Here is a 14010-nt window from a genome sequence, read left to right on the forward strand (position 1 = left end):
TTTTAATCATTGGTTGAGTCAGCAACAGTGTAATTTTACAGATTGCTCTTTTCAAAGTGACCTTGATGATATCGTTCCTGATACTCTCTTAAGGTTTGATGCATTTGTTTAGTCATCTCTAGACAATGAGCTTCTAAATCAAATGTAAGGATACTTATTAGTCATGACCGTTGGTAAGAAACAAACTTATTAACAGACATAGTGGATAAAATAAACCTACTTTCCATGTGGAAGCATCTAGAAAACTCTTATTAATTAAAGCAATATTTTTAAATCTACTCATTTAGACCTACAAAAGATTTAGATACCAAAAAGAGAATAATTAGTGACAACCATAGCTCCTTCTCTGTTGGACTTTTCTATAGATACTGCCTTATACATTTCTGACTAAGTGTCATCATTTTGTTGTAATTCTGGTGCATTTTTCATATTCGGCCAGGTTCTTCTTTCAATTGAACTGACATGAATTCAGAATAATGCCATTGACCTAAATGGCTTATTTTGTATTTTCTGTGTAATGAAGCTGTAAACACACTTCTATAGAAATTGATCTTCCACAGCATCTAATTAACATGGTTACAAACAAAAATTATTCTGAAATTTGGCTTTCAAAACTCAGAATGGATTGTGTTTGAAACAGCAAACCCTCTTCTTAAATGAACAAAATGGCCGGGTAGGTAGTGAGCTGAGACCTCTGCTATTGTACTCACCTACTTTACTGATATCTTGTCTTTCTCTTTTCCCTGTTTATGCCTCATCCACCCATTTCATTTTGTCATAATCTAAGATGAGCTCTTTGTGGTCTTTTGGACCATGCATGATGGGGTACTGACCCTGGATTTATGGCACTACATCAGGGGTGGGCAAAAGCCTCTTAAAAGGTCTCATCTGGCACACGTAGGGCTTTGATCTGGCCCATGAGGCAGTTCCAGGCCCCACCTCCTAGTGCATTACCTCAGAGCAGGAGAAGGGCACAAGCCCTTTTAACTGCTTCTATTTAAAGGGTCACATCTTTCCCCACGCCCTGCATAGCAGCCTCAGGGAAGGTGCAAGCCCTTTAAATAGGAAGAGTTGAAATGGCTCACGTCTCTGGCTCCCTAGAATTGTGCTAGAGGCATGGGGAGCTGTGAGCCCTTTTAAGTACTTCTCTTTAAAGGGCTGGTGCCTTCCCCGCACCTGTTAGGCAACATGTTGCCTAGTAGCCACAGGGAACATGAGAGCCCTTTAAATAGAAACAGCTGAAAGGGCTTGCAGCTCCTGGTGCCTCTAGTGTGTTGCCAGAGAGGCACAATCCCTTTCATCTGTTTCTATTTAAAGGGCTCTCGTGAGCAACGCTAGTCTGGAGAATAGAGTCTATTCCAGCATATCGGATGCTATTGTGTGATAGCTGGTGACAATGCTGGCTTTTCTGTGGTGACCACTGTATTTTAAAATGAATTTTTGTATGGAAGTGAAATGTTTGGAATAAGGTGATAGCAATTATTGACACCTTTTTACCATTATAGTTTGTCATTAGCTCCTGGGATCAAATCTTACCAATATATCAATGCCAAAACTCTCTTTTACTAAAGAGAGTAAGGGCATGCAGGGGCAGACTGGCAATCAAAATAGGCCTGGGAAATGGGTTGAAAACAGCCCACTTTTTCACATCAAATTTTTTTTTTAAATTTACCCTTTGACCACCATTAGCCATACCCCGACCCCTGTTAGCCACACCCCCGACTCCAATTAGCCAGGCCTCTGGAGGTAACACTTTCGGGGCAAGATGGACACATGACCAGAAGTAAAAGGACTTTTCCCACCATCCTTCTACCAATAGGGATTAGTTTGGCCCCCATCAGCCCCCCCTCCCCATGCAAATATCCTGCAATTGCATTAACCCAATGTGTGTGACATTAACTTGGGGGTGAAGAGGCTGGGGGAAGTGTTCCCTCGGAGGCTATGTCTACGCTGACAGCTTCTTGCGCAAGAACATCTTGCGCAACGGTTCTTGTGCAAGACGTCTTGCACAAGGGAGAGTCCACACTGCCATGTGCGAGATGTGTTTTTGTGCAAGAGTATCCATGGCAGTGAGGATGCTCTCTTGCGCAAGAAAGCTCTGATGGCCATTTTAGCCATACGGCTTTCTTGTGCAAGAAACCGCTGCCACGCGTCCACACTGCCCTCTTGCGCAAGAGCTCCTGCACAAGTGAGCTTATACCTGTTAGAAAAGAGCGTTGCTCTTGCGCAAGAAACCCTCTCTTGCCATGACATACTGTAAATCTTGCACAAGAGCTAGCGGGCAGTGCGGACACTCTGCAGATTCTTGTGCAAGAAAGGCCATTGTTGCACAAGAACCCGCTAGTGTAGACATAGCCTAAGAGTTTCCTCCCATGAGCAGAATGAATTTTGTGTTGTGCACCAGTACTGAGTTCATATGGCTTGTTTGGATGTGCCACTGTGGCACCCAAGTTATTAATAAATATCTTATAAACCTCTAACTTTTCCCTGTGCTGCCATGTCTCCTCCCTTGCTCCATCAGCTCCCCTGGTGCCTGCTGCCCCCCAACCCCTAACCGTCCTCTGCTGTTCTGACTCGGACTCCTGCCCTTCTCACTGCCCTCAGCCCTCCTGAAACCTGCTCCCCCTCCACCAGCCCTTCTCTCCCCCCTGTGCCCGCTCCTCCAGTAGCCCCACTCTGATCATGTGAGCTACCCCTCCTCATCCCCTCTCCTAACACCTCCCTCTACACACCTGCCCTGCCTCTCTCCTCTGGTGCTGTTCCCTCCCCTGCAGGTGTCTGCCCTTCTGCTTCACCCCCAGAATCTCCTGGCACCTGCACCTTCCCTTACCTCTACACCCTCCTGGTGCCTCTCCTTTCCCTCACTACCCCTTGCCCCTTTGCCCTCTTTTTCCCTGATGCCCGCCCCCTCACCATGCTCTGCCCTCCGTTCCTCTCATGCCCCTGTTCCCTCACACATGACTTGCTCCATTGCCACCTTCCTCATGCCCACCCCTTCTTTCAAGCCTTATCCCAGCACCTCCCCCTCCAGCCCCCAATGCCCTTACCCTCTCCTCTCCCAGCATCATCCTGTCCCGCCTCCCACTGACACCTCCCCTCCTGCCCTTTTCCTCATTGTCTTTACTTGGCCCCCTGGCATTTGACTCTCCTCTACCCTGTCCCTTGGTGCCTTCTCCTTTCTTCTCTTGACCTGCCCTCTTCCCCACAGCACAAGCCCCTTCCTCTCCCACCCCTTCCTCCTATTTTTTCCTCCCTCCCCACCTACGTTTTGCCTTCCAGTTTGCAGGGCTGGAGTCTGTGATCGGGCCCCAGCTGCTTCTGGGGCTCCAGACCATGTGCCGGGCCTTGAGCTGGGCCGCATAGTGTAACTCTGGGCCGATTGCTTTTAAAGTCCCAGGCCGTGACATTACGCCACACCCAGGCATCTCCCCTCTCACCTGTTCCTCGGCCCTAACATAGCCGGCACGCAGTGCCAGGGAATTTAAAGTGCGGGATTGCAGCGCCCCGTCACAATCCCCCTCCTCCTCCAGCAGACTTCGGCCAGCCCTTTGGCCGGCCCTTCGGAGGATAGCCCACCAGGAAATTCCCAGTGTCCCGCCGGGCCAGTCCATCCCTTGAGGAGAAAATGAGGAGTAAAGGATCTTTCGAAACAGGGCATTTCTGTCTAAAATGCCCCGTCTAAACTGTCGGTTTTTTTGAAAATCCCCATTTCGGAAAAAAGCGATGGACACGATTTTGCAAATGAAGCATAGGATATTTAAATTCCAGCTTCATTTGCACTTTCAATACGTCTAATTTATATCCCTCTGTGACAGAGGGGTGTAGTTTAGATGTACCCTAAGAGTGATTTATCAAGAGGAAAAAGCCAGTCTAAAGACAAAAGAGTTAGTTTACTCAGAAGTAATTGGCCCTTTTTAAAACCAGACAATGTGTCATGTTACCCATTTTCCATGGAGCTAATCTACAGTGCTACATCCTGGGTTTAATGGTAAAGATTTTATGTCATGTAGTGCATGTCTACTCAGCAGTGTTATTTTGGAATAACTGACATTATTTCAAAATAACAAAGAGCATGTCTACACAGCAAGCCATTTTTTGGAATAATGACAAGCTGGAGGACTTCTCACTCCAGCTTCTGTAACCTTCATTTCACAAGGGCTGTGTCTAGACTGGCAATTTTTTCCGCTTTTGCAGAAAAACTTGCCAGCTGTCTACACTGGCTGCTTGAATTTCTGGAAAAGCACTGACGATCTCATGTAAGATCGTCAGTGCTTTTCCGGAAATACTATGCTGCTCCCATTCGGGCAAAAGTTTTTTTCCGAAAGCATTTTGCGCAAAAGGGCCAGTGTAGACAGCACAGTAGTGTTTTCTGCAAAAAAGCCCTGACTGCGAAAATGGCTATTGGGACTTTTTTGAGGAAAAGCGCGTCTAGATTGGCCACGGACGCTTTTCTGCAAAAAGTGCTTTTGCGCAAAAGCATCCTGCCCATCTAGACGTGCTCTTCTGCCAATGCTTTTAACAGAAAACTTTTCCATTAAAAGCATTTTCGGAAAATCATGCCAGTGTAGACGTAGCCATGGAGTAAGGGAGGTCAAAGGAAGAATGTTCTTCCTTTAGCTTCCTGCTGTAGAGATGGCACCAAAAGCTGAATTAAGCTATTTTGCCTTCAATTACGAAATTGAAGCAGCTGAAGTTGTTCAGCTCAATTCAACTTTTGCCCTGTTGTATAGACATGCCCTTAATGAGCTACGGATATGTAAGATGTTACTTGTCTCCTGCCCATGAAAGACCCACTATCACACCCAGAGGTTTTTTTCCAGGCAGTTTTATTTTACAAACAAAGGCAAAACCCTGCAAGGGCAGTTCCTGAGACCACTCAGAGAGTTTTCCCGTTTGTCCTTCTCAGTCCCTCCTGATTCAGGACATACTGTAAGATTTCTTCGAGGCTCTTTCAACTAAGCACCACTTTACAAGGCTTTCTCCTGGAGGCCTTTTCTCCTCAGCAGGTTCCTACTGCCTCCTCTCACAGAAGATGCTGGCAGCCTCTCCCAGGGAACTCCCTGTTCCTCAGCTAGTACCCTAACTCTTTTTAACCCTTCATTCTGGCCCATCCTCTTAACTGGCCAAACAGGAAGCACCTGTTCTGGCACAAGAAGATCTGGACCTTCTTTATTTTAAGGGGCCAGTCATTCCATTACTGTCCAATAATCTTCAGGTTTCCCCTGCTTACCTGAAGAACAATGTACAAGTAACATAACTTAGAGTTTTTGTTAATTCTTGTACTAGAAAAACCCTTTCAAAAGAACAATGACTTTCATAAATAGAAATCATGGTCTTAAACTAATGTTAGAACATGGTGGTTCTTTTAGTGATGTGTTTGGCTTCATAGCTGAGGCTATGTCTACACTGCAGAGTTTTTGTTCAGTTTTTGTGCAAAATCTCGCAGAGCATCCACACCTCAAGTGCATTTTTGCGCAAGACAATTTACAGTGAATCGGCAGAACAGAGAGGTTTTTGTGGTATAGATCTTCTTTCTATGAGGAATAACTCCTTTGTGCCAAGAGCTCTTGTGCAAAAAGGTGTGTGTAAATGGGAAACATGGTTTTTTTGCACAAAAACAGCCTATCGAAAGAAGCACAGGTACCTTTGTGGCCATTCTGTTAATGGCAAAAAGAGCTTTCTTGCGAGAGAGCGTCCATGAAATCTACATGCTCTCTTGTGCAAAAGCGTATCACTTTTCCAATGCGCTCTTGCAGTATAGATGTGCTCTTGTGCAAGAAGCCTGCATTGTAGACTTAGCCTGAATGTCCCCAGTGGACTCAGGTCTGTTTCTACTTCTCCATCTCTACTAACACCTTTCATTTGCAACAGATCCTGCACTAGGCCCAGGAGATAGCTGAATAGCAAAAGTGGCTTTTGGAGGGTTAATGGAATTGTAAAATACATACGTGTTTATAATATATACATATGTTATCAGACCATTGATCTATGTGTACATAGAGACATGCATATTTGGGTCTGATAAGATATGCTAGTGTTCTCACTATATAGTTATTTAACTAATGACCTATCTATTTATCATGGCTTATGCTCTTCAGTATGAAGTAGTATTCAAGAGCATTTTTATTCATTTTAAGGTAATGGGCAACATTTTTTGTATGTCAACTCATCTGCTCAGCAGGAAGGAGACAAAGCAAGGATAATTACTAGAAAGCTCTTCCCAGCCAGTCTTGGAGTGTGTGGAGTCCGTTTCTGGTTCTGGTTGTGTGATTCCAGAATAGGAACCTTAAAGGTAAGAGAAATGTATCTAAATATCCAATATCAATATTTGTGTTTCTTGTGTTTTGAATGGTTTAAATCTCAAAATTTATGTTTAGCTTTCTTTAATCTCTGCTTGGTTGCCAGTTCCTTACCCAACCTTTCTGTATTGACAAAACCAGTGCTGACAACTTTGCCTTAGTCCTAATTTCACTGGAAATCCCAGAAGTACAGGTGTGAGTCTTGCTGTTGCAGACTCATCCAGTCAACCAGTCTTACTGAACTGCATCCCTTTTCTGCTTTGAATGCCTCCATCCTCAGCATAATTGCTATTTCCAGTTCATATAACACAATAATCTTGCAACATACTATATACAGTTAAAAGAACTGTTTTAAAATATGGATTGTAAATCTCTGAACATAAACTATTTACTCATCAAAGAAATACAAAGTGGAGAGTAATAGTGCAAGCTCTCATGAAAATGCTTGACAGTGTTTTTTAAGCCTATCTAATGTTCCTGTCTCTAAGGGTAATGGGATGGTACTTTTTGCCTTTTCTCTAGAACCTGCTGATAAAAATGTTTACTGTGATGTGTCTATAAACTCGATTGTGGTCATCAATTTATTTCATACAACTCACTGAACAAATACAATATATAGTAATGCTTTAACTGACCCACGACAGATTTGGGGTGGGGGTAGCCCATCTCTGTGTCAGTTTGGAAATGTGAAAATAGGGATTATGTCAATCATGCTACAGGTGACTCAAACAAAAATCAGTGCAGATTAATTTAGATTTCTAAAAGCAAGGGTTAGAAAGCAGGAAAGATGGTCATGTTGACTTGGAATCTGGAGGCAGCAAGCCTCTGTTCTAATACTGATTTATTCTTGCATCACTTTGCTGTTTAACAAGTCACCGAGGCCTAAAGGTATTAGCATTCCTGATTTCCTTTGAAATCAATGTATCTTTGAGGATCTGGGCCTTAATATCTCTGTGTCTTGATTCCAGCTCTGTTGAATAGGCATTATACTACAGGTTGAACCTTTCTAATCCAGCACTCTCTGGTCTAGCAATATCTGGGGTCCAGCATGATTTTTCTTACACAAATGTCCACTTGTTGTGGGTATGGCCAACTTTCCTGCTGTCTCGTAAAGTTTGCTCATAGCTGTCAGGCCTGGCTCTCAATGATGAGTGCTGTTTTTTAGCTCTAATTTACCCCTACATTTTTTCTCAGAGGCCAGCAAGCAGTGGAAACATTGGTAATGCTGCTAACTGTAAGCATGTTTTTTGCTTTATCTACTTATTTCCTTGTGACAATACAGTAACATTGGGTAACAACGCTAAGACTTCGTTATTACGAGAGCTGATAAGCCTTGACTAGGCATAGACTTACGCATCAGTGCATCAGTACAGTCATATTATTAAGTAGCACTGCAAGCATTGTTCTGTTTCTTTGCCTTGTCATCAAAATAATAATAGAGACCCACTCACTACAATACTGACCTCCTGTGGTTTGGCAAATTCTCTGATTTGGCACCCTTAGGTCCCGGGGGTGCTAGAATGAAAGGTTTAACCAATACTTCCTTTTCCCATCTTTTGTCTGTCTTATTTAGATTGTTAGCTCTTCAGGGCAGGATACTATCCCTCACTATGTTTATTTACAATGTATAGGCATTGGGGCTCTGATTTCAATTGGGTTTTCTAGGCACTACCAAAAAGTAAATATTAAGCCCCCAGTATACTATGTAATATCCAATTAATAGAAGCAGAAATTAAAAATCAGTGCATTAAACTGACCATTTATAGAAAGTGTCAAACAAGAACATTTCTCAAAGCTATACAGTCTTCATGGGTACTAGTTTCAGATATTCAGCTTGAACTTCTAAGAAATTCTTACACAAAAATGTTACAGTTCTGTAATTTTGAATACAACTTTTTAAACTTCTGCTTTCCATCATCAAATGCCTCATTCTTGCTTTACCACATACACACACTCCTTTATGCTTTGCTTGGTAAAGTTAATTGAGAAAACAGTTGTAGGGAAAGGTCAGTGATTTCTGTGCTTTGTGAGTATTCTGATTACATTCAAGTAGAAGGCAAATAATTTTTACTTCTGAATCTTTATTGAAGTATTTTGATTTTACATTTTTAGGTTGGGGTTGGTTTAATTACTTGTCTCCTCTCAGCAGGCCCCAGACTTTACTTTTACTTCCATAGAGAATGTCTGTAATGTCACAAAAGCATTACTGACTATTTAGAAGTAATCTCTATTTCTAAATGTATGACCTATGAGTCAGGTAGCAGTTGGCCACATAAAACCTGCATTTCTCTGATTATTTATTAGAATACATTAATTAAACTTTTAAGCCACCATAAACATGAACTCTTACTCCTGTAGAGGGGTAAGTTTCTATGCTTTATCTCCTTTTCATATGGGTGCATGTAACAGTAAAATTCATAAAAGACCTATGAAATTACACATACATTTTCTTTCTCTGGAAAAAGTTGCAAACTGAAAACAGTATATCCTTGAATGTGTCCTTCCTTTGTGCCATCCAATAGATGATCTGTTTCAGCAGCAAGCAATTTTTTTAAGAGGCAAAGGATATTAACTCTAATCACTTTGGGAAAAAATCAGACAATTACTGTGAACAGCTCAGTGAAACCTTTGTTCAGTTTGTAGTGGAGTTAAAAAAAAAAAAAAGGAAGAAGAAGCACACCATGTTAGGATATCTGCAAAATGAGATAGAATATAATGCCATTATGAGAGTCAATGGTATTAATCCCCCACCTGAGATGTTCTGTTCTGATCAGACTGTCTTAGATAGGATATAGGCCAGAGATGGGAGCTCAAAGTGACTCAAGGCATGGGGATACTCCAGAAAGACAAATTTAAAAGACAGGTACTGTAGTTCAGAGAGGCAATATGTTGGAGACATAGGATATGGCTACAGTGTGTTGGGGGGGGGGGGGTTGAAGAAGGTATGCAAATTGGACTTGCATTTGCATATCTTCTTCCGTTTTTTTTTCCAGAAGAGGATTTTCTGATATTTGGCCCGTCTACATGGGGCCAAATGTCAGAAATGCCCCCCTTTTCAGAAGCCCTCTTATTCCTTGTAAAATGAGGTGTACAGGGGGCTTCCAAAAGACAGAATGCATTTCTTTGCAGATTTGGATCACTATTTACCCATGTTTTATGCATAGCAGGAGAGAGCTTTGAAGGAACCAAAATATTAAGCACAATATTTCATAAAGTAACTAGCTTCTCTTTAAAGAGTTTTTCTTCAATCCTTTGTGCCTCATATGAGTCTACTTGATGGAAAGGAGTTCAGATTGCTACTACAGCTTCACCATTCTGCATTCTTCCTCTGCAGCTTTTCTTCCACACATTGTCATACCAGGGAAAGCTAAAACTAAATTAATTCTTTGTCTGACAATATAGTTCCAATATTTCAACTTTTTGGCTTGTTCAGGCAGTTAATATTTACAGAGGTTGCTATGAACTAGAATGCAGTAAATTCTTGTACTGGACAGGTCAATTTCACTAAAAAATGACTAATGGGTTTTGCATTACTATTATTATTAAAAAATAAAAAGAAGCATTGGATAACAATTTTTTACAATTCATTTTCAGTGTTGTAGTGTATGGTGGTACAAAGTAAAAAGTGAAATTTTGTTTAACTAGTTAATCTGCTTACATTAGCTAATCAGGTGTTCTGTTTATATTCAGAGAAATAAGGAAGAACCTGAAACTGATTTCTACTGTGAACCCCAAATATAATAATATACCAATTTCTGCAGTTCTTGATCCTTTGTATATAGGGGTGTGAGTGGTCCCACCTCTCAAAGCCTGTGTCTAGACTACACTTCTCTGTTGCCAGAGAGATGTAGATTAGGCAAGTCGAAATTGCTAATGAAGCAGGGATTTAAATATCCCATGCTTCAGTAGCATAAACATGGCTGCTGCTTTTTTTCGAAATAGAGTTTTTTGAAAAAAAAAGTCAGTCTAGATGCAGATTTGTCAAAAAAATAAACCCTTTTTCGAAAGATTCTGTAAACCTGAGGTGTGTGTCCCCCCTCCCCAAAACTGACAGTCAGTGAATAAAGAATTAGTAAACTACTACCGGGCAGTGAATGCATCAGAGGTTTACAGGATCTTTTGAAAAAGCGTTTATTTTTCGACAGATCCACGTCTAGATTGCCATTTGTCCTCCCATGGATCAGCAAATTCTCTGATTCAGAACCAGTTGGATCCCGAGGGTGCAGGACTAGAGAGGTTCAACCTGTAGAACAAAAGACATTGGTAGTCTGAAGATATGAACTTGCAAGAGTGTGGTACAAAAATGACATGTCATCATTCTCTATCAAAGTCAACAGGTGTCTTCCCTATAGCACATACAGTGGGAATAATGGGAGATTATAAAATGAGTTCATAGATATTTGAGAGCACACTTCTTGCTACAGCACAGCCAGGCTCTCAGATATATAAAAAGTCACATTTTTAGCCTTCCAGTTGGAATACAGGAGTGTTTTCCTTCCATCATGACCACTCTTAATCAAGTAGATCAATGAAGTACGATAATTTCTTATGTTTTAAAAAATTAAAAGCCAGCAAGAAGGCTTGGAAGAGCCTTGTGTACTGCAACAACTGTCCACTAAAGAAAGAATAGCCATTTTCATTCCCTTGACTTTCAAAAGTATGTGCCCTCTCCCCAAAATTGACAGTTGTTAAAAAAAAGAATTAGCAAACTACTACCGGGCTGTGAATGCATCAGAGAATTAGAACTGAATCAAAATTGTAAAACAAAGAAATGGGACTTACTGAAGAATCCAGTTCCTCCACAAGAATGAATATGAAATAGGTGCAAATGCACCTTGCAAAAGAACTAAAAATCACAAATCAGAGCCTCACAGACACATTCTCCTCGCAGATCTACATATGATAGACTCTTTAAAAAACACTATGGAGAACTTCAGTTTCAAACTCTTCATAAGTAACATTTTGCAATAAAAGCAACACGAACTTGACTTCTCTCACTTCATAGAATCATAGAATACTAGGACTGGAAGAGACCTCGAGAGGTCATCGAGTCCAGTCCCCTGCCCTCATGGCAGGACCATCCCTGATAGACATTTATCTAACCTACTCTTAAATATCTCCACAGATGGAGATTCCACAACCTCCCTGGGCAATTTATTCCAGTGTTTGACTACCCTCACAGTTAGGAACTTTTTCCTAATGTCCAACCTAAACCTCCCTTGCTGCAGTTTAAGCCCATTGTTTTTTGTTCTATCCTCAGAGGCCAAGATGAACAAGTTTTCTCCCTCCTCCTTATGACACTCTTTTAGATATCTGAAAACTGCTATCATGTTCCCCCTCAGTCTTCTCTTTTCTAAACTAAACAAACCTAATTCATTCAGCCTTCCCTCATAGGTCATGTTCTCTAGACCTTTAATCATTCTTGTTGCTCTTCTCTGGACCTTCTCCAATTTCTCCACATCTTTCTTGAAATGCGGTGCCCAGAACTGAACACAGTACTCCAACTGAGGCCTAACCAGGGCAAAGTAGAGTGGAAGAATGACTTCTCGTATCTTGCTCACAACACACCTGTTAATGCATCCCAGAATCATGTTTGCTTTCTTTGCAACAGCATCACACTGCTGACTCATATTCAACTTGTGGTCCACTATAAGCTCTAAATCCCTTTCTGCCATACTCCTTCCCAGATAGTCGCTTCCCATACTGTATGTATGAAACGGATTGTTCCTTCCTAAGTGGAGCACTTTGCATTTGTCTTTATTAAACTTCATCCTATTTATCTCAGATCATTTCTCCAATTTGTCCAGGTCATTTTGAATTATGACACTATCCTGCAGATTAGTTGCAACCCCTCCCAGTTTGGTATCATCTGCAAACTTAACAAGCGTGCTTTCTATACCAATATTTAAATCGTTGATGAAGATATTGAACAGAGACGGTCCCAAAACAGACCCCTGCGGATATGCCTTTCCAGCAGGATTGTGAACCATTAATAATTACTTGCTGAGTACGGTTATCCAGCCAGTTATGCACCCATCTTACAGTAGCCCCATCTAAGTTGTATTTACCTAGTTTATTGATAAGAATATCATGCAAGACCGTATCAAATGCCTTATTAAAGTCTAGGTATACCACATCCACTGCTTCTCCCTTATCCACAAGACTCGTTATCCTATTAAAGAAAGCTATCAGATTGGTTTGACACGATTTGTTCTTTACAAATCCATGCTGTCCCTTGAGTCACTTGGTGTATTGTTCATGATTATTTTGGTGGGATGGGCATTTTTACACAACCACCTAGAAATAATGTCAGCATAGAGTGGAAGATAAACACATGTGATGCTGACTATTTAGTGCCAGACATGTGGTTTGTTTCTTACTTTAATGAAGCAAAACAGAAACGTTTTCAATAATTAAATTATTACAATTAACTGCTCAAAAGCACAGTGACAAGCTGACTCTTCCCAAACATGGTAGTTAGGAACAATACTTTGACTATCCAGCTTTATAGCGGTTGCAGCCTGATCCCTATTCATCCCCTGCATCTGTTAAATAATCAGCTGCAGACCCAGGGCTAGTGTGCCTTTATGGTACACTTCACAGTGTGTACAAGGGCTGGAGTCCCTTGAGTTGCTGAGCACTGTGCAAGCATAATTTCTCCTAGGGCTCTGGGAAACATGGACCAAAGTGACTCTCCTTTACTGTGTACTATCTGTGCTCCTACTTGTATGAGTCCATCTCAGCTAGTGATATGAAAAGGGAGGAGTATTGCTCTGTCCTCTCCTCACTTCTCCCCTCAAGAAGCTAACAACTCTGTCAACATTTGTCTTAAGCAGTGTTTGTACTCCATGTATCCCTATATAGGGACCACATACCCACCCCATCCTTCTGCTGTCTATATACACTGAGCATTATGACTTAGGGTGTGTCTAGACTACAGGATTTTGTCTACAAAAGTGGACTTTTGTCATCAAAATTATACCTGCGTCTACACTGCCGCTGAGTTCTGTCAACATTATGTTGACAGAACTCAGCAGTTTTGTTGACGGCTGTAAATCTCATTCTATGGGGAATAACGCCTTTTGTCAACAGAGTTCTGTCGACAGAAGGCGTTATTGCATCTACACTGTCCTTTGCGTCTACACTGTCATGTCGACAAAGTGGCTTGCTTTGTCGACAGAACTAGATGTAGTCTAGATGCTCTCTGTAGACAGATACTGTTGACAAAGCTTCTGTTGACAAAAGCCTGTAGTCTAGACATACCCTTAGATTGCATCTAGCTCTTGAACAGCAGTGCACTTTTGGTTCTTGTTGTGGTGGGAGGCTCTGGCAAAAAATGCAGAATTGCAATCTGGCAGTTGTCTACCTCACACACTAGACTCATATTGGAACCACTTACCTCTGAGAGAATAATACCCTACATTGCAAATAAGGAAACAGAGGTTCCTTATTATGTGAACCTTATCTGAGGTTCACAGCTTTCTGAACCTCTTGGGTAATTGCTGAAATAAACCAGAATCACAAATGTTTCCATATTATTATTTATATAAGATGATATTTTGTAGAGGGCTCAAGTGAAAATGGGGCCCATTGTGCTGGGTAATATACAAATGGATGACAAGAGATAGTTCCTACACTGAAGAGGTTACAGTCCACACACAAACAAAGGGTTGGAGAAAGGAAGTATTGTTACTCCCACTTGATCAATGAT

General features: G+C 41.5%; 1 protein-coding gene across 1 annotated transcript in view; it reads left to right on the forward strand.

Annotated features, from left to right (window-relative positions):
* MALRD1 (MAM and LDL receptor class A domain containing 1) overlaps positions 1-14010 on the forward strand; it is a 438222-nt gene that overhangs the window by 321330 nt on the left and 102882 nt on the right. The window contains exon 33 of the mRNA XM_089776725.1: positions 6138-6292. Coding sequence (XP_089632851.1) covers positions 6138-6292 — 155 coding nt within the window. The remainder of the gene's footprint in view (positions 1-6137; positions 6293-14010) is intronic.

Source organism: Pelodiscus sinensis, chromosome 2, assembly GCF_052426305.1.
Source record: "Pelodiscus sinensis isolate ZL-2025 chromosome 2, ASM5242630v1, whole genome shotgun sequence".
Taxonomy (NCBI): Eukaryota; Metazoa; Chordata; order Testudines; family Trionychidae; genus Pelodiscus; species Pelodiscus sinensis.